Source organism: Pocillopora damicornis, chromosome 8 (assembly GCF_964200805.1).
Source record: "Pocillopora damicornis chromosome 8, jaPocDami1.2, whole genome shotgun sequence".
NCBI lineage: Eukaryota > Metazoa > Cnidaria > Anthozoa > Scleractinia > Pocilloporidae > Pocillopora > Pocillopora damicornis.
In genome coordinates, this window is record NC_142677.1 from 19,033,560 (window position 1) to 19,054,463 (window position 20,904).

The 20,904-nt window shown below is 39.4% G+C and overlaps 1 protein-coding gene and 1 long non-coding RNA gene across 2 annotated transcripts; both read right to left on the reverse strand.

Annotated features, from left to right (window-relative positions):
• Positions 1 to 34: 34 nt before the first annotated feature.
• On the reverse strand, positions 35 to 4,656 carry LOC113686523 (mitochondrial pyruvate carrier 2). The gene is made up of 5 exons (XM_027204157.2): positions 4,386 to 4,656; positions 3,319 to 3,359; positions 2,768 to 2,852; positions 1,129 to 1,240; positions 35 to 715 (listed from the first exon to the last, which is right to left on the reverse strand). The coding sequence occupies exons 1-5, from the start codon at positions 4,477 to 4,479 to the stop codon at positions 643 to 645; spliced, it is 405 nt and encodes a 134-aa protein (XP_027059958.2). The 5' UTR covers positions 4,480 to 4,656; the 3' UTR covers positions 35 to 642.
• Positions 4,657 to 11,259: 6,603 nt separating this feature from the next.
• LOC149041712 (uncharacterized) lies at positions 11,260 to 12,628 on the reverse strand. Its single transcript, XR_016188910.1, has 2 exons — positions 12,370 to 12,628; positions 11,260 to 11,545 (listed from the first exon to the last, which is right to left on the reverse strand). It is a non-coding gene; the product is annotated as an uncharacterized LOC149041712 (long non-coding RNA).
• Between the last annotated feature and the right edge of the window lie 8,276 nt (positions 12,629 to 20,904).

A 20,904-nucleotide genomic window follows, 5' to 3' on the forward strand; every position in this document is an offset into this window, starting at 1 on the left:
CAAATGGTGCATATGACTCATCAAAACATAGAAATGATGTAAACAAAACCTTTATTTTTCAATACACAATTTACATTTAATTCATCATTACAACACCTGCATGTATTATTCTATGCCTTGTGAGATACTAAAACCATATGTATAAATATACCATCCTTAAAAGACACTTGCTAATTTTAAATACTAATGATACATATGAGAAACAATTAATTCAATACCTATTACTTGTCTTACTAACTCCAAATTAGAAAAATCCACAGTTGCTGCCCATTTTCATGTCTATTAATATTTTACAATTCAGGCACAGCTACCCCATTGCAACTACCCTGATCTACACAAAATTTGAATGACCAAAAATGCTAAATATTTTCATTGAATAATTTAATTACAAGCTGCTTGAGCAGTAGCATATCTAAATATATATAGATAAAACCTGATTTTCCCTATGAGTTATTACCAGTTGGATTAGAAATGAATTACACTAAAAATTAATGGGTAAAATAGTGATCTGATGTGTAGACTGACGACAAAAACTGACCAACCAAAATGAAAAAATAATTTTTCCCAGGTTAACTCCCAAAGTGAGGCTCAGATTAAGTAAATTCAATATCTACAATGTCCTTATTCCAATCCACCATAACCTCAGTTTGCTTCATGTTCCACACTTGCTTGGATTTCACTTGATTCTTTTGATTTCTCAAGAGTATACCTGTAACTGAAAATATAAGTGAAATATTAATGAATACAATCACACATTCTGATGTGATGACTTCATGCTTTTTCTTGCAAAAAAATTGGTGCTTGACCTCTTTGGGACACAAGTAATTGCATCCTATTGACAAGTACTGTGACAAATGACTTTTTTCTTTAACTACTAAGTCTAAAATAAAATCTCAGGGTTGGGAGAAATTGAGGAAGTTTATCCAAGAAAAGTTTGAAAAAAAAATTTAAGAATTTTAACAGTCTGCTTAGCTTCTATGTGAAGCTGTGTAAACATGGAAACTATTTCTTTTAGAAATAAATATCACATCTGTCAGTGTTTTCACATTTTCAAAAACACACTGAAGACCACTGGGAATACACAGATGGTTGCAGCTATCCTATACAACACAATAAAACAACACATACTATGCTATTCTACAAAGCTGATTTATTCCTGTGATTCCAAGACCAATGTTGACACTAAAGAGCAACCAGTTTTTGGGGATGATTACCAACGAGTACCTTGCCCATATCAATCCTGCAATAATTTAATAATAATAACAACATAAATTAATTACAAACAATGTTAACAGCAAGCTAAAATAAAGTAAAACAAAACACTTACATTTGCCAAATCACCTCCCTGACCTACAGAATTTAGAATTAGAGTTTGATCCTAAAGAAACTAGTAAACATGCCAGATGACTTAACAATTGACTCACTGACCAACTAAAAATCAATTTTTCTACCTAATGCTTGTAATTACACTCCCAGACATACTTAGTTGGGACACTTATCCACAAAAATTTACAAGGTGGTTAATTGCCAATTTTTCTGTGCTACCTCTCAGCACAACATTCAGAGGGACAAGAGAGGCAGTACATGTCCCAACAAATGTGTCTGGGAGTGTGGCTTGTGCAGTTTATGCAGAATTTGAGGTTGCTACATCAGTTTAGTCTACCCAATGTTTTTACCTAGCTTATAAAGTTCATACAGAATTTAACATTGCTATGGTGAACTCATACAATATAACAAACATGCATTCTACATCAATGCGCAACCAAAAATGTAAACTGATTTAAATTTATCCATCCAGAGGAACAAGTATGCTCACTGTTTGGACAATCCTATTCCACTACACAGAATGGAAAAACTGACAAAATACATTTAAACCAAAGGAGACCAAGTTCCCTGCCCTAGAACCTTAACCCTTTAACTCCCACGAGTGACCAAGAGAGGATTTCTCCTTACAGTGTTAATGCAATATAAAGCAGACAGGTGATGAGAATAAATAAGAATAAAGATTAGGAGATTTTTAGTTGATCCAAAGACAAATTCTCCAAACTAACATCATAAGAATTGTGTGGCAGATACTGAGGAGAATATCCTATGAGATCTTAGGAGTGAAAGGGTTAACTCCCAAGATCTCATTCTTATTCTTTCCTCTCCCTGCAACACATATCTTTGTTAATCAGTTTTGAGAATTTGATGTAAGATCAAGACAAAAACTTCTACCAAATAAGTTTGAGTATTCTCGTTACATGTTTGCTGAGTAATGTATAAATATTGTAGGGAGAAGTTACCTGTTAACCCTTTAACTCCCAGAAGTGATTAACAAGTACCTTCTCCCTTTAATACCTCTACCATGTCCAGCAAACAGGTTATGAGAATATTCAAACTTATCTGGTGGAAGTTGTTACCTTGATCTAGAGAGGAATATTAACAATCAGATCTTGGCAGTTTAAGGGTTAATATAACTTACTGTTGCTTTCTTATTCCTGATATCAGAAAGTAAGCATTTTTTCAGAGTTTGTGTTTGCTCCTGATGATGTTAAGTTTAAACTTAAGTTCAAGCTTAAAGCTGGTTTGAATCAGGGCCTATGTAAACAATAATATGACCAAACCACAACACAGCAAAGGCTGCACATTCTCCTCAGTTATTTTAAGACCCTGGGTGCTAGGCCGGTCTGGGGCTTGAACCCTCAACCTCACACACAGCAGTGCAGCGCTGTACAACTTGTGCTAACCAAGTTGGGTTAAATGGGAATGGAATATTTGAACTCACCAGTAGCTGCCAAAGCTGTTGACTGTGATGGACTGAGTCTATCAGCTGGTCTTGCAAGATCAGCAATACCAGCAAATACAAGACCCTTCAACAAAAACAGTGCAACATCTTCAATAGGTGCAATAATTACGTCACTTACATTATTAACTATTTCTCACTGAGAAAAATTATGAATGGTACTATCTTAGCCTTTAACACCATAATATCAGTATGTATATTCTCCATGATGTTTTTGATACATTTACAACAGTTCTGAAAGGAAGGATTTGTTCTACAATCAAGAGCTTCTTTGGTTGGTGATCATTTCCTTTATTCTCATGACCTTAATATTTGATTCAGGGGTGATACTTTTAGGAGAAATTAGATGCTTTTCACTCTTGAGGGCTAAAGGATTAAGAAGACCTCCTTTTGACCTCCAAGTGAGAAAGTCATATCAGAACATGAGAAAGGCATCACTGATCACATGCCTGGTGTATACTTATGTGAGAAGTTTTCAAACTACTGACTGATGAAAACTTGCATAGCATTATATAAATTTTTCATGTTCTTACCCATTTAAAAGCTGGTGCCCAGAAAAAGATAGTTTGTGGCCCTGAAAAAAAAATAGACATATAAATGCAGAATCAATCACATGCCTCTGAAAAAAATTTTGTACTTACAAGAAAATGTACATAATGCTAAAGTTTTAATAACTTTCTAAAGGGCTGTGACTGTTGCAATGGCTAACTAGAACAATTTAGGGGCTACGGATGGTAAAATTTCCGTACAGCCCCATACTATTGTAAAACAAATCTGTTTTCCCAATGGCAATGTATTGTTTTTGTTCTTGTTTTCTCTATCCAAGAACTGAATGCATAATGTAGTATGGGGCTGAGCAGAAATTTTACCTTACACATACCTTACCATAAAAATTAAGAAAAAACTCTAAAATACTTCAAAGCACAATTTTAAGGGTTATGTTACATACTTAACTGAAATACTGATAATTAAAATAACATGAACAGACCTTTGTTTCTCATTGACATGACATTCAAACTGTCTCACTGTACACATGTCTCAGTTTGGATTGACATGTGTTGCAGAGAGGCAGTGCAGGCGAAACCCTCGTGCAAGGAGGGTCCGTTAACCAACCAATGTAACCAACCACTCCGGAAGAAAATAAGTAGTTCCAATTGTCTGGCTTCCTCGACCTCTCTTTCAGCCACTTAATTGGCACGAGATTTTAGAACCCTTGGCATATCGCTTACCATGGAAATTTTTTCGCCTTTAAAAACAGAATTACCGTACTCTTCGTGTGCAGGGTAGCGTCCCGTCATGCTCTGACATGTCTTGCATGTACCGGTTAGTTAAACACTATCGCCCATTTCATGTTTGTACATTTCTGGTTCTGCCATTAAGTACGTATGTGCGGTCCATCCCGAAACAAACAAACGCTTCAATTTGTGGACAAACCAAACTAGTTAATCGATCAGGGATTCTCCTCTATTTAAAATTTATGCCGGTAGCCATATTGACCCCATTTCAAAATACGTGGTCGAAGCGCCAAAGTCCAGACATGTTTACGTCGCCGAAATCAGACGCCATGTAAAATAGCGCAAAATCAAGAGAAAATACTCACCGGCAGGAGCTTTCCAAAACGGAACAAGCTTACGAGGTAATACCGCCTCGATCTGTCCAAGAAAACGACCCCAAACAACTTTAGCAGCACTCATTTCTTCACTAAGAAAATGTACTTCGAAGGAGATTAGTAGGGATTAGATAACCACAACCGGGTGGATTTCCGCGTACAAGAGAATGGGGAATGGGTAACTTCTAACACAAAATATGATTGGTTTCTATTCAAGAGAAATGACTAATTAGAATACTTGTAAGAAAATGCGACAGTAAGCACTGTTTGCATTCAGCGGACACGCATCTACACTTAGGTTACTGTGTAAGCGTCACAGAAAATTACAGCTCATTTCTTATGAGCATACACGACATCACAGATGATATACAAAATGCTTCCCGCGCAAAACATAAATATTAATACTTTTTTGAAGATCAAAACGAAATTCAAAAATTACTTTTTGTGTATCAGCACAAGTCTTTGTTGATTAATCTTACGACTGACGCACTACAAATGCCGCGTCTGATGAGAAGTGAACTAAATTAAAAGAAATATGTGTATAATAAATGCGTCAACACTTGATAGCTTCTTTGAGGAGTGTCCAGGCACGCGTGAGGTCAAGTAAGGGGTACGCGTGCGTAGAATAAAGCGGATGAAGTATAGGAAAAATTAACGCCAGGGGAGTATAGGGGTATTCAGAAGACCTGCATTTAGAACTTCATTGTTTATGTGAGCACCAACCATTGTCACCAAGGAGCGGGGTATCAGTAAAAATTATGAAGGTGTCAGCATTGCATGTGACAATGTATTTCTGTGCCTCTTCGTAAGGGATCTAAGTTTTGTGCCAAAATGAATTTTGGACAGTTTTTTTTTATAGTCAAAGAGGAAATTTAAAATGTTTCTGGTGTGTATCAGTACAGCCGAAATAAATAAATGCGTCTTTATTGATTAATCTAACAGGTAAAAAGTGAACACTGAAGTTAAAAGCCATAAATACATCCAGAGTGGTAAAAAATACGTGATTCCTGGCGTGCAACATTGTCCCAATTTGATACACGCACTTGATACAGGACAGCATATTTGAGAAGTGTCCAAATCGTCATTTTTAACGGCCCCGGAAAACGACGCCGTCCGCCATTACGACGTATGCCAATATTCTTCGCTGACATGATCAGTTCTTTGGATGATTTATTTCCCTTATTACCGACCGGAGACGCTCGATTGCACTCTTAGTCAGACGAACTTCCTCACCCTCCCCCCAAACCGATATTTAAAAACTCTCTACACCGACAATTTATACATATGGTCCAGATGGTCGACTGGTAATCGTGGGCGCGCAACGAGTGCAAGTGAGGTCATCGAGGTAGCGGGTTCGAATCATGCTATAGGAGTTATTCTTAAGCTGGCTTGGGGGCCGAATAATTTCTCCTCGAGTATGATTTGGAGCTGGCGGACAAGGAGTAACTCTCAAACTGGCTTGGGGGCCGAGTAACTCCTCCCCGTGAAAACTCCATTTTGTTTTTGCTGTATTTTCTACTTTTTCTCCTTATCATCATCATTTTTATCTCCCTTTTTCCATTTACTTTATAGCTCTAAGCAATTATCTTTTTGGACCACGGTAATATCATCTTTGCCAAGACCAATGTTTTCAATAATCTTATACGTTGTTTACCATTCGACAGGTGAAGGTCAACATAGCGATCACAATCGTTTAAATTTGGACCAACCATTAATTCACCGACCGAATTCGCTTGTCATCGTTGTACACTTTAATTCCACTTCAACAGGCCTCCATCTGAATGACTTGACGCGACCGAATAATCTCAAAGAAATGGTGATTTAAAGACAAATGACTTGGGTACATTAGACTGGTTTCCTAATAGCAAACCTTAAGTCTCCCAACTTTTTCAACTCCCAAATTTAGTTACCGCAGATCATCACTTGATTTTAGGAAAACCAACTCTACACGTTTATTACGGAACTTCAGGACGCAGTTGACACCTCTTTGCCATTTAAATCCATCCTTGTACACCCAACTGACAGATCTTGGACCACAAAAAAAAAAGCAAAATGCTTATGAAGAGACGCCAAGCTGCTTCTATTCGTGATGGCAAAGATTCTGTTACCTTGAAACTTTTAAAGAACAGGGTCTAGCGTGAGATCAAAGAAGCCAAGTATCACTTCTTTAATCACAAAGTCGCAGACCTTGGAAAAACAGAAATAAAAAAGTAATGGAGGCAAATTGAATCTCAAACCGACCAAGAAATCTAACATGAATGGCTCCACCAAGTTCTGCACACAAAGTGTTGATATCTGGGTGCGTTGGCTTTTGAGCCACTACTATTTTTTATCATACAATTTCGGAACTTGTACAGTTGGTTGCCCTTTTTATATTTCTTTTTTCCGAAATAAGGTATTTTATTTTTCTCTCTTTTCATGTTATAATCATTTAAATCACCATTTATCGTTTTCGTTTTAAATTGTATGTTGTGTGGGTTTGTTTTGTTATTTTTTTTATATCTGAATTATGCATGTTGAGCGACAGTTGCATAGCAAATTAATGCAAGGTAGTTTCAAATCGTTATGCATTAACCTTAAACAGTAGGAGTTAGTGTCTAAATATTTCTATCGACTTCTCCCTTTTTCCCCCGCTGAGCGTAGCTGGAGTTTTTAAAATTAGGTCAGCAATCTGACTCAACCTCTTTCATTATTTTTCACCTTTTAGAATCCTATCCCCGTTAGTATATAGATTTAGCCAAGCTTACGAGAGGAATTCTAGCTAGTTCATTTTCCACCCTTCACTTTAATAACACTCCTCAGCACTGGCTGTAGCCAAGTTTATTACACAGGTACTCGACGGGAGGCCTGAGTTTTAATTTGGGCTTTATTGGTGTGTATCAGTACAGTTGAAAACATTACAAGTCTTTATTCATTAATTTGACAAATGAAGTTCTGTAAAGGGCGCGTCAGGTAAAAAGTGAACACTGAAGTTAGAGTAAAGTCATAAATACGTCCATAGAGGTACAAAATGATTGATTCTCGACGTGCAACATTGTCCCAATTTGATACACGCACTTGATATAGGACAGCATCTTTGAGAGGTGTCCAAATCGTCCTTTATAACGAGTCCCGGCAAACGATGCCGTCCGTCCTTGGTGAAAACGCTTTGATCAGTTCTTTAGTTGATTCATTTCCTTTATTCTTGACCGGAAACGCTTCATTGCACTCTAATTCAGACAAACTTTCTTACCCTCCCCCCCCCCCCCCATCCAACCCGATATTTAAAAACTCTATACAGCGACAATTGCGATGGAGCGGAAACGCTCGATTGCACTCTCAGTCAAACAAACTTCCTCACCCTCTCCCCCAGCCCGGTATTTGAAAACTCTCCATACCGGCAACTTATATTAATTAATGATGCATATTCCAGATGGTCGACTGGCAATCGTGGGCGCGCAACGAGTACAAGAGAGGTCATCGAGGTCGCGGGTTCGAATCACGCTATAGGAGTTATTCTTAATCTGGCTTGGGGGCCGAATAACTTCTCCCCGAGTATGATTTGGAGCTGGCGGACAAGGAGTAACTCTCAAACTGGCTTGGGGGCCGAGTAACTCCTCCCCGTGGAATTTCCATTTTGTTTTTGCTGTCTTTTCTACTTTCTCCCCTCGTTATCACCATCTTTTTTTATCCCTTTTATCCTTTTACTTTATAGTTCTGAGCAATTATCTTTTTGGACCACGGTAATATTTTTCCTAATACGTTTTTGGTACGTGTCGGTTGTTTTTCCTATATCTTTTTCAATAGCCCTGTGCCTTATAAACAAATACTACAGCGATAACCCACAAAGTGGAAGAGCTGCGGAAGGTCACCGATTGCAACAACGCCCATGTTTTCATGCGTCTGAATGACTTGACGCGACTGAATAATGTCATTGAGGAAATGGTGAATTTTTAGACAAGGGACTTAGTAAATTAGACCGGTTTCTTACGAACAAACCTTAAGTCTTCCAACTTTTTTAACTCCCAAATTTGAGCGAAACCAACTTTGACTACAAGTACACCTTCCCAGTGTCGTAAAGTGACGGCTAGAGAGCTTAGGTACAGCGCATGCCGCACGTTTGGGCGTCGGCTAACAATGAAAGACTGGTCAGAGGTCCTCAATACTATTTCATGTCGGGAAATACTCTACAAGTTTATTATGGAACTTCAGGACGCAGTTGACACCTCTCTGCCATTTAAATCTATCCTTGTCCACCCCACTTACAGACCTTGGCGGTTCCTTTTTTTTTGTCCCATTGATATAAAGCTGGAGTTAAAAGGAGGACATAAAGTAAAAGAAATGTGCGATAAAAAACGCGTCTTGTCTGCAGAGATTAAAATGCATGATTTCAGGCGTGTAAAGTTATCCCAATTGAATGCACACATTTGATATAGGATCGCTTCTTTGAGAGGTGTACGAATCGTCGTTTTAAGCGAGCCTCAGCAAACGAGACCGTCCGCTATTACAACAAATGCTAATATTCCTCGTCTACATCACTTCAATCACATTTTGCCTCCACTACTCAACTGTGAACACAAAGCGTTGATATCTGGGTGCGTTGGTTTTTGAGCCACTGCAGTATTTTTTCTCATACAATTTCAGAACTTGTACGGTTGGTTGCCTTTTTGTAATATTTCCTTTTTTCCGAAATAAGATATTTTATTTTTCTCTCTTCATGCTATGATTATTATTTATCATTTAAATCATCATTTAAATTGTATGTTTTTTGCTTTGTTTTGTAATTTTTTGTACAATTTTCCATATCTGAATTATGCACGTTGAGCGACAGTTGCATAGCAAGTTAATGTAAGATAGTTTCAAATCGTCATGCATAAGTAAAGTTAACCTTAAACAGTAGGAGCTAGTGTCTAAATGTTTCTATCGACGTCTCCTCTTTTTCCCCCACTGAGTGTAGCTGGAGTTTCTTTCATTATTTTTCACCTTTTAGAATCCTGACACGTTAATATATAGATTTAGCCAAGCTTACGAGTGGAATTCTAGCTAGTTCATTTTCCACCCTTCACTTTAATAAAACTCCTCAGCACTGGCTGTCGAGAAGTTTATTACACAGGTACTCGACGGGAGGCCTGAGTTTTAATCTGGGCTTTATTGGTGTGTATCAGTACAGTTGAAAACATTACAAGCATTTATTGATTAATTTGACAAATGAAGTTCTGCAAGGGGCGCGTCAGGTAAAAAGTGAACACTGAAGTTAAAGTAAAGTCATAAATACGTCCATAGAGACAAAAAATGCGTGATTCCCGGCGTGCAACATTGCACGCTACATAGGACAGATATAGGACAGCATCTTTGAGAAGTGTCCAAATCGTCCTTTATAACGAGTCCCGGCAAACGATGCGGTCCGCCATTACGATTTATGCTAATATTCCTCGGTGAAAACGCTTTGATCAGTTCTTTAGTTGATTCATTTCCTTTATTCTTGACCGGAAACGCTTCATTGCACTCTAATTCAGACAAACTTTCCTACCCTCCCCCCCCCCCCCCCAACCCGATATTTAAAAACTCTCTGCACCGACAATTGCGATGAAGCGGAAACGCTCAATTGCACTCGCAGTCAAGCAAACTTCCTCACCCTCCCCCCCAGCCCGGTATTTGAAAACTCTCCATACCGACAACTTATATTAATCAATGATGCATATTCCAGATGGTCGACTGGCAATCGTGGGCGCGCAACGAGTACAAGAGAGGTCATCGAGGTCGCGGGTTCGAATCACGCTATAGGAGTTATTCTTAATCTGGCTTGGGGGCCGAATAACTTCTCCCCGAGTATGATTTGGAGCTGGCGGACAAGGAGTAACTCTCAAACTGGCTTGGGGGCCGAGTAACTCCTCCCCGTGGAATTTCCATTTTGTTTTTGCTGTCTTTTCTACTTTCTCCCCTCGTTATCACCATTTTTTAAATCCCTTTTATCCTTTTACTTTATAGTTCTAAGCAGTTATCTTTTTGGACCACGGTAATATTTTTCCTAATACGTTTTTGGTACGTGTCGGTTGTTTTTCCTATATCTTTTTCAATAGCCCTGTGTCTTATATACAAATACTACAGCGATAACTAACAAAGTGGAAGAGCTGCGGAAGGTCACCGAATTCGTAGGCGTGCAACGAGTGCAGGAGAGGTCATCGAGGTCGCTGGTTCGAATCACGCTATAGGAGTTATTCTTAAAGGGCATGTAAACCCAAAAAACGTTCATTTTCTTTTCACATAGATGTTTTGTAAATATATCAAGTACACCAAAGGTACCATTCGTTTATTCTCAAAAGTCCATTTTCACTTTGTAAAAGCTCTTCCAAATTCGAAACATTCGCCATCTTGAATGGCGCCATCTTTCCTGTGACGTCACGGGTGGACTCTCCAAAGTCTCGTTTTATAATCGCGTGAGGCACGAAGGAGTCTTTCGTTGTTTGCTGGTCTCGTCATGATTTTTTTACTTACAGTTTGCTTCAATATATTCAATTTTTTCGTAATGGTGAAGCGTTGCGTCGTCCAGTTTTGTACTGATTCAAACAAAACTGGGCATACAATGCAGATATTTCCAAATGACGCAAATTTGAAGCGACAATTTGTGAAATTTGTTCAAGTGAAAATAGCCGATTTCGTCGAGCCGTTCGAACGTTCTGTTGTTTGTAGCAATCATTTTTCTTCCTGGTACTGTACCGACGATTCAGGCCTCACCAGAAGCAAATTATTCGGAAGTATAAAAACGACCCATACAGTCGGCAGACGACGAGGATTCGGAAGTGGCCGACCGAACTGAGAAAGAAGTTGAGCTCTTCAAAAGTTAGAGGTCAACAGAGAAAGTACAAAATCGATTTACATGAAAACGTTTTGTTAATTAAACAACAATAGCTTTATTGGTTCTCTAAAAACATCTTTTTTCTCATCTAATGAAATATTATGGGGAAGCCAGTTGTTCGGGAGCCAGCGCTGAGCCCGTAAAAGACACTGACATGTCTGAGAGAGAAGAGAACTCGTTGATATCAGTGTGTAATAACGTGATCTGGAATTTTGTCGGTTCGATAAAAAGAATTCTATACAGGATCCCATAATCAACCCTTATGTTCTAGAAGAAAATCCAAGCCAGCCCCACTTGGTGCTTCCTTTGAGAAACCCTGCAGAGAAACAGCAGAAGAATTTGTGTCACGGTTTTTACAGCAGTGAAAATGCATTCAAAGGTCATTAGGACAATATTCATCATTTTGAGTACAACTTAAAAGATCCTGATTTCAGCTTGCAAAACTATCTTTTCAATATTTCAAATCGAAGCAAACACAAACAGGGTTGGATAATTATGAAGGCCACACAAGGAAATGTACATGATACAACTTTTTTATCGATGGAAATGCTTCTGAGATGCAGGATATTGTTTACCGCACAAGATAGCACAGCGACCCTAAAGTGTTTGCCGAGATATCCCCAACACCAACGAACAAGCTATCTGTAGGCAATTTAGCGAAATTTCCTGCCAGGAAAGAAGCGAAAAACAACTAGCTCTAGTACTGTATTATTAAATCAATGGCAGAAACAACTCAAGTAAATCGATCTCAAAATGTAACAAAACAGATGAAACAGAAAATATTTAGCTTAGTCGTTTCCGGTGTGATTATCTGTGCTTTGCTGCTGCCTGTACGCGTACTTGGCCGTCTTCAGCACCCAGAAATCGAGGCAAATTGACTGAAAACCTGGATGCTCAGTGATACAACTTATCTGGGTTTCAGGCCATTTTGCCACAATTGCCCGATTTCCGTACAACAAACACTTTCATGAGTTGTCGGCATTGGTTGACAAGTTCCACACTCGCACCTTTGATAATTTTATAGAAAACACTTTCAGAAGCTCAAGTTAAAAAAAATTCTGTTGCATTCCTTTAGATTGTACCCTCGCCTTATTGCATTTTCATGTTAAATACAAATAAGTCACAAAGTAAATTAAATACCTGTCTGAGTTTCCGAGACGGTCGCATCGCTGTCGACATGTTCTGTACTGTCTTCGTGCGGATCGCTTCGGTGAACCCTACGCGGCTCATATTGTTAAGGACGTGGCTCAGACTCTCCTGAAGATTCTGGATTATCCCCAGCGCTGTCATGTTCTAAGCTTAAGGCATTCGAGTCGCTATCTTCTGAAGAAGCATCTTCCGAACTACCACTACTTACACGAACTCCCACACCAGTTCTACTGGGGAATATGTGTTGCGCAATATTTTGGTTCCACCGCTTACGTCACGACTTCTCGCTATTGTTTTTACCGGAAATGGAATTTCAGTTGAAAATGCCGATTTTCTCCTAAAATAAGTCGAATTGGACAAAACTAATTTCAAATTCGTTTTCTACGCCACTTTTTACATAGTATAAGAAAAACATGTATTTTTGGGTTTACATGCCCTTTAATCTGGCTTGGGGGCCGAATAACTTCTCCCCGAGTATGATTTGGAGCTGGCGGACAAGGAGTAACTCTCAAACTGGCTTGGGGGCCGAGTAACTCCTCCCCGTGAAATTCGCATTTTGTTTTTGCTGTCTTTTCTACTTTTCCCCCTTATTATCATCATTTTAATTTTCTTTTTTCCTTTTCCTTTTCTTTATTTTTCTTATCTAGTATCATTTTGGGCCACGCTAACTTTTTTTAAATAAGGTTTTGGTACTTGTCGGCTTTTTTTCCTATCTCTTTTTCAAGATCCTTGTTGTCTTACATACCAATACTACAGCGATAACTATCAAAGTAGAGGAGCTGCGGAAGGTCGCCGATTGAAACAACACCCATATTTCTATGCGTTACGGAGTCGTGGCTTTCGAGTCAAATCCACGATCCTGCCGTCGCAATTCCTGGCTACAATCTTTTCAGGAAGGATTGCACCTCTGGAGCAGGCGGTGGAGTATGTGTTTGTTTTTTAAAGAATCTATTCCTTGTACTAGATTGGATCGGTGTGATCAGCCTAACTGTGAGTCTATGTGGATTTCTTTAAGGACTCACTCTTTGTCAAGATCAATGTCTTCCATAATATTACACGTTGTTTACCATTCGACAGCTGACGTTCAACCCGAGAACGTGGCTCTTTGCGATCACGTTCGTATAAATTTGGACCAACTATTCGCTTGTTATCGTTGTAAGAGATGTTAATTCCACTTCAACGGGCCTCCGTCTGAATGACTTGAGGCGACCGAATAATCTGAAGCAAAAGGTGTATTTTAAGACAAGAGACTTGGGTACATTAGACTGCTTTCTTAAGAACAAACCTAAAGTCTTCGGACTTTCTCAACTCCCAAATTTAGCTACCAAAGATCATTACGTGATTTTAACGACTTAAACTACGAGTACACCTTCCCAGTCTCGTAAAGTGAAAGTTGGAGACCTAGGTGCATGGTGCACGTTTGGGCTGTGGCTTAAAATGAAAGACTGGTAGCAGGTTCCCAATACTATTTCAAGTTGATAAACTTCTATACGTTTATTACGGACCTTTTGGACGCAGATGACACTTTTTTGGCTATTTCCATCTATATCTTGTGCACCCAGCTGACAGACCTTGGACTACAGAAAAAACAATTTAAAATGCTCATCAAGAGACCTTTTAATGTGGTTTTGGTACATGTTTTGGCACATGTTGAGCGACAGTTGCATACAAATTTATTCTACAGATTTCTAACGAAGTCTCCCTTTTTCTCCCCTTTAATATAGCTGGAGTTTTGAAAAGTAGGCCAGCAATTTGAATCAACTCTTTTTCGCCACTATTTTCCATCCTTACGATCCCATTTACGGAGGAAAAAATCTCACCAAACTCTTCGATTGATGCAAGCACCAGCCTCCTGACTTGAAGGACCGAACAGACCGTGGACTAAATTTATCTTCAGCATTTCAAAGATACACACCAGTGAATGCTGCAAGTGAGGTCATCGAGGTAGCCGGTTTGAATTCCGCCATGAGAGTTTTTCTTAATCAGTGGCTAGGGGGCCGAATAACCTCTCCCCGAGTATGATTTGGAGCTGGCGGATAAGGGGTGACTCTCAACCTTTCAGACTGGTTCCTTGCCAACAAACCTTAGGTTTTCGAACTTTCGTTTCGGCGTCGGCTAACAATAAAAGAGTGGTCAGAGGTCCTCAAAACTATTTCATGTCGGCAAAAATTCTACAAGTATATTACAAAACTTCAGGACGCAGTTGACACCTCTCTGCCATTTAAATCTATCCCCGTACACCTAACTGACAGACCTTGGACCGCAAAATAAAGTATCAAAATGCTTATCAAGACACCTTCCAATGTGGTTGTGGTCCATTTTTTGGCACATGTTGAGCGACAGTTGCATAGAAATTTATCCCAAAGGTTTCTGACGACGTCTCCCTTTTTCGCCCGTTGAATATAGCTGGAATTTTGAAAAGTAGTTCAGCAATTACACCCAACTCCTATCATTTAATCTTTTTTTTAACCGTTTGTTTGTTTGTTTTCTTTGTTTTTTTTTTATTTTTCGTATCCTACTTGTGCATGTTGAGCGACAGTTGCATAGGAAATTAATGCAAGGTAGTTTCAAATTGTCGCGTAAAAGTAATTGGGCTTAAACAATAGGCGTTAGTATCAAAATATTTCTATCCACGTCTCCCTTTTTCCTCCATTGAATATGGCTGGAGTTTTAAAAAGTAGGTGAGCAATTTGACTCAACTCCTTTTACTATTTTCCACTTTTACGATCCAATTTATTGAGGAAAAAATCCCACAATCTCTCCGATTGATGTAAGCACCAGCCTCCTGTTTTGAAGGACCAAACAGACCGTGGACTAAATTAATATCTTCTGTATTTATATGCACTGCTTAAAAGAGAAAACTCCTACTACTCGCTGTAAAATTCGAGTAAAACCCTGGCCAAATTAATTCATGGAATATAGTTAAGCCTAAAAACAGGGGGTTCAAGAAAATTTATTGGCCACCTTTTCACCTCATTGCAACTCCTCAGCACTGGCTGTCGAGGAGTTTAGTACCCAGGCATTCCGCGGGAGACCTGGGTAGAAATTTGGGCTTTGTTATGTTGCAATCAGTCACAAATTGCCGTCGAGGATCCTAAGCGCATGCAGAGGCCAAGTCTGGTCTACGTATGTTGAAGTCCTAAATGTAATAACTGTCCTAAATGTAATAAAGTCCTAAATGTAATAACGTTCGGTCCTAAATGTAATAAGCCTCCTATGCAATCTTTTAACTGCGCTAACATTGAGATGTCAAAGTGACAGCTGTTGCGCCAAAGAATCCTCTGACCAATATTCATGGAATATTGCGGGCTCACTGATATTAATCAGCGTCTTTTTATTTGCTAAAGACGTAGGTTGAGAAACATTGGTTACAAAGCCTTATACTGATACTGATGTGCTTTTGGCATCAAATTGACGGACGCAAAAGCAATGAGAACGTTGACCAATAGCTGTCTTTATATCATTGGCTCAGACTCTTAAGTGTAACAGATTTTAACGATATACTTCTGTCATCAGTGATGAAGTTAACACTTCATGAACCGAATTATAAGGAAAAGGAAGTCCACCGACTTATACCTTAGACAAATTCTGGGCTCGGAAGGGCATTTTTTGTACTGTCTTCCCTTGCCAAATTTGTACGGGTCTGCATAAAATATATTCATATGCGTTATTGACCAAGAGTGAGGTCAAAATGGCTGGATATTAGCCGAGTTCCTTTTTTTTTGCGTTTTTATGGACTGAGACGAAGTCTCGGTCCATAAAAAAGTAGAAAAAAACGAGGCTAATATCCAGTAATCTTGACCATACAAGCTTGGTCAAGAAAGTTTATATTCTCTTGGCTTAATCATTAAAGGATTCATTGTATAGCAAAAGATTTCACTTTGATAAGAATCAAGAATGGCCCGTTTATTTCGAGAGCCGATAGTGAAAGCCAGCTGTGTTTGCAGCACAATAAACTCAGGAGGATCGTTAATTTCTTTTTTTTTTTTTATGTATATGCAAACATTGTCCAAAAGTTACGAACTTTGTAGGTTTTCTTGCGTGGGATCAATACGTGGAATCCCGAGGGGGCGAGGGTGGGCCCATCATGCCCGCTCAGGTAGCCAATCAGAACACAGGATTCACTTCATTTTGCCCGCGTGCGCTGCTAGCTATATGATAAAGTGACTTACAGAGCAAGATATCTACTGACCAATTATATGTTATCCCATTTCACGATCACTGGTCTCGACATGTTGCCTTTTTTCCACGCAAGAGTCAAATTGAACCATTGAGCTACGACATTCAACACATGATGGTCAGTTGACGGTCTAATGAACCATTCATTTTTTTCCTTTAGCCCCTTATGACGGGTTCATCAGTTCCTGAACCGAAATATTGGGAAAAAAATATATTTTAAAGTTGATCTCAAGTTTATATTTCATTTTTTGTCTTCATCTCTTCTCCCCGCCGTGAGGGGAGAAAATGAATAGATATATAGATGAATGAAAAAAGAAAGCTCAACAGTTTCCACTTATAGTCATATGGTACATGAACTGATTACTGAGGTGGAGTAAAGCCATAGAGGGTTAGAAATGCAATACCCTAAGTTCAAAATTGAATAAATCAGGATAGTCATTCTTAAAAATGAACTCAAATGCTTCATTAAAATCAACCGACACTGGATAACATTGATGTGCAAAATTTCAGTAACGCTACTGATAATAATAATTTTCTTTTGGATTAACATGTGACACAGCGAAATCATTCAAACTGCTCTAAAATGGTGCATCACTACTAAAGACTTTAACACGAACGATAACATCAACAAAAGCAAGCTAGTTCATCATCAATTGTAGTCAATGTCTTTTCCAAAAAATTAATAATCTCGTACCAATCTATTCCATCCTATTAAGCTTCCAGCCAAGCACTAGCCCACTTTGGGCTGGAAATGATTTTCTTCAACTCGATCAATAAACCGCTTTATGAACCATGATGTCTAGCAAGTAAAAAGACGCTGATTGATATCAGCGAGCCCGTAATGTGACATGTGTACTGGTCAGCGGTTTTTTTGGCGCAACAGCTGTCACTAACATCTCAGTGTGGATGTCCGCCATAACAACTATGCACTGAAGGAGTTGAACGATTGCATTGGTGGCTTATTACATTTAGGACTAAATGTTATTACATTTAGGAGTTTATTACATTTAGGACCAAATGTTATTACATTTAGGACTTTATTACATTTAGGACAGTTATTACATTTAGGACTTCAACATACGTATGCGTAGCATGAGACAGATTAAAAAAATCATAGCAGTCTGTCGGGGGCGACAATGACTGTTTCATTCAGGTCTGGTCGGATTCCTCAACGCAGCTCTGTCCTTCGCTGTCCATCTGCTGCCACGAACTCCTTTCTGCATCCTACTTCCTCAGGTTTCTTTTTAGTGTCTTTGAATCTCAGCCTTCGTATACTCTGATAGCATTTGCCCTCGCATAACTGTAAATAGAGTAGCTGCTTGGGGAGACGCCGGTGATCCATCCTCTCAACATGACCGAGCCACCTCAGGTTCATGATTAGGATGATCTCCATTGATGGTTGACCAGCTCGATCCAGCACTTCTATGTTGGTTATCTTGTCTTCCCATGATATGTTCATGATAGTTCGTAGGTGTCTCATCATTTATGCGTGAAGTTTCTGTACCTGCGCCTTGTGGACAGTCCAAGTCTCAGCACCGTACAATAGAGATTTCACACGAATAGACACATAAGACAGACAGCATAAGACAGATGAAGTTAAAGTCATAAATACGTCCACAGAAGTATAAATACGTGATTCCTGGCGTGAAAAATTGTCCCAATTCAATGCACGCACTCGAAATAGGACATTTTCTCGGAGAAGTGTCCGAATTATAGTTATTAGGGAGTTTAAGATACGGTCACTACGGACTACGGACTACGTCTGGGCGTGAGAATCCAAGCCACGCGTGGACTGGGCCGACTACGCTAAAAGGGCGCGAAAATTGGAGTGTTGTTTGACGTTAAGATCGTGACAACGACTACGGACTACGGCTGCACTTGGAAAAAAAAAATGTCCTTCGAAGATGCAAGAAACGCCCTTTTAATCGCTTATGCGGATGGTTTTCTGGATGATAAAGAGTTTATTGTTCTTTACGATTATTACCAACCCGTTAATCCTTCATTTCCGTACTGGAATTTTGATCCATTCTGTTTGGATGTGTTCGACTCTTGCGAGTGCGAAGCTCACTTCAGGGTGGCCAAGGATGATATTCCGATGTTATTGAACGCATTGCGGATTCCGGCGAGTTTCAAGTGCCCACAGGGAACAGTTTGCGGTGGCTTAGAAGGACTTTGTTTACTGCTAAAACGACTAGCATACCCATGCCGCTATTTCGATTTAATTAAGATTTTAATTTAAAATTCATAATTTTTCTCAGAAATGACTTTCCTATTAGATTTGTTAAGCTTTGTGTTAATTGAAAGTAAAATTAACATTTTCTCAACAATAAAGCTCAAAACTGGTCAAAAATCGGCAAAAAAATACTTACGTAGTCCTCACTACGCGAATCTCCTCGACTACTCCCCGTAGCCTGCAACCTCACAACGGACTGCGAAACCCACGTGCTATCGAGCATGCGCAGTAAATCTCGAACCAGGTCCTCGCCGTGTATTACCGTAGTCCGTAGTGACCGTATCTTAAACTCCCTAATAACGAGTCCCAGCAAACGCTGCCATCCGCCAAACCTAATACACCGTGAAAAGTCGGTTTATATGGTATTTACGCACCCGTTGATTTGTATCAGAAATCTCACTCGTTCGCTGGACTCACTTGTTTTATTTCCGACACTATTATCTCGTGCTTAAATACCAAACGGGCAGACTTTCCCCTGAAGTATCCTATAAATCAGAAAGGAACAAAACCGCGCGATACTATGACTCAATTCGTCGACTTATGCGCTGATTCCAAGATTAGAAAGGCTGCTATGGCTACGGGTGATAGCAGAATTATTGGCCTTTCCTCTCGTGATTTGGTAGCAGCTGAAGCATGATACCACGGCCAGGGGTTCATGACAAGTCGCTACTGCGATTTGTAAAGCACTGTGATATACGTTATTATTAGGGTATTCGCTTTAAAGAAAAAAGAAGGCTCAAACCACAAAACGAAGACCTTTGCCAAAACCCTTTTTCATGCCACTAAAATCATGATATAGCTCACTATTCTTGGTATTATAAACGTCCACGACACGTTTTGACATGAAGTATCTATCTATGGATTTTGGCGCCTAGCAAAGCGTTTAGACGAAGGTCTTCGTTTTGTAGTTTTATCTCAGCTCATTTATTCTATAAAACGATGATCCTATCAATAAAGTGTATTCTAACGCCTACCAAAGCTTAACGAAGCTCCGACACCTTTCAAAATCGTACGAAAAAAAATTTTTTACGGTGGCCCTAAAACAACTGCTCAGTAAAAGAGATAAGAGTAAAAAAATAGAAAAGACAGCAAAATCAAAATGCGAATTTCACGGGGAGGAGTTACTCGGCCCCCAAGCCAGTTTGAGAGTTACTCCTTGTCCGCAAGCTCCAAATCATACTTGGGGAGAAGTTATTCGGCCCCCAAGCCAGATGAAGAATAACTCCTATAGCGTGATTCGAACCCGCGACCTCGATGACCCCACTTGCACTCGTTGCGCGCCCACGATTACCAGTCGACCATCTTGAATATGCATCATTAAATAGCATAAGTTGTCGGTATGGAGAGTTTTCAAATACCGGGTTGGGGGGGAGGGTGAGAAGGTTTGTCTTACTTAGAGTGCAAGCGTGCGTTTCCGGTCAAGAATAAAGGGAATGAATCATACAAAGAACTGAAAGAAGTGATCTTAACGAGGAATATTAGCATATTTCGTAATGGCGGATGGCATCGATGACCTCTCCTGCACTCGTTGCGCGCCTACGATTACCAGTCGACCATCTGGAAATTGCATAAACTATTAGTATAAATCGTCGCTGTACGCTGTGGAGAGTTTTTAAATACCGGGTTGGGGGGGGGGGGAGGGTGAGGAAGTTTGTCTGACTCAGTGTGCAATCGTGCGTTTCCGGTCAAGAATTAAGGAAAAGGGGAATTATACAAAGAACTGATAGAGGTGATATAAACGAACGATATTAGCATATGTCGCAATGGCTGACTGCTGCGATTACCGGGGCTCGTCAAACATGTCGATTCGGACACTTCTCAAAGAAGTGCGTACATTGGAAAAATGTTACAGGCCAGATATCACGGATTTTTTTACCTCTGATGATGCCTTTATTATTTATACATTTCTTTTACTTTGGCCTTCTTACCAGACGCGGCATTCATTTCTTAGATTAATCAACCAAGATTTGTCATCTTCGCGGCTATGCTGATACACGAAAGGAACATGGCACATTTCCTTTTCGCCAGTAAAACACAACATCCAAAAGACATCCATTTTGGCTCAAAAATTAGTTCTATTACTAAGAGGCAAAAATATACATTATAACTCTGTG

Bases quoted from the DNA above. Each gene is read 5' to 3' on its own strand.
- LOC113686523 (XM_027204157.2), bottom strand. From the start codon at position 4,479: ATGAGTGCTGCTAAAGTTGTTTGGGGTCGTTTTCTTGGACAGATCGAG. The intron at 3,360-4,385 runs GTGAGTATTTTC...TTTTTTTTTCAG, and splicing joins GTTTTGGAAAGCTCCTGCCG to GGCCACAAACTATCTTTTTC. The intron at 1,241-2,767 runs GTGAGTTCAAAT...AAATTATTGCAG, and splicing joins AACAGCTTTGGCAGCTACTG to GATTGATATGGGCAAGGTAC.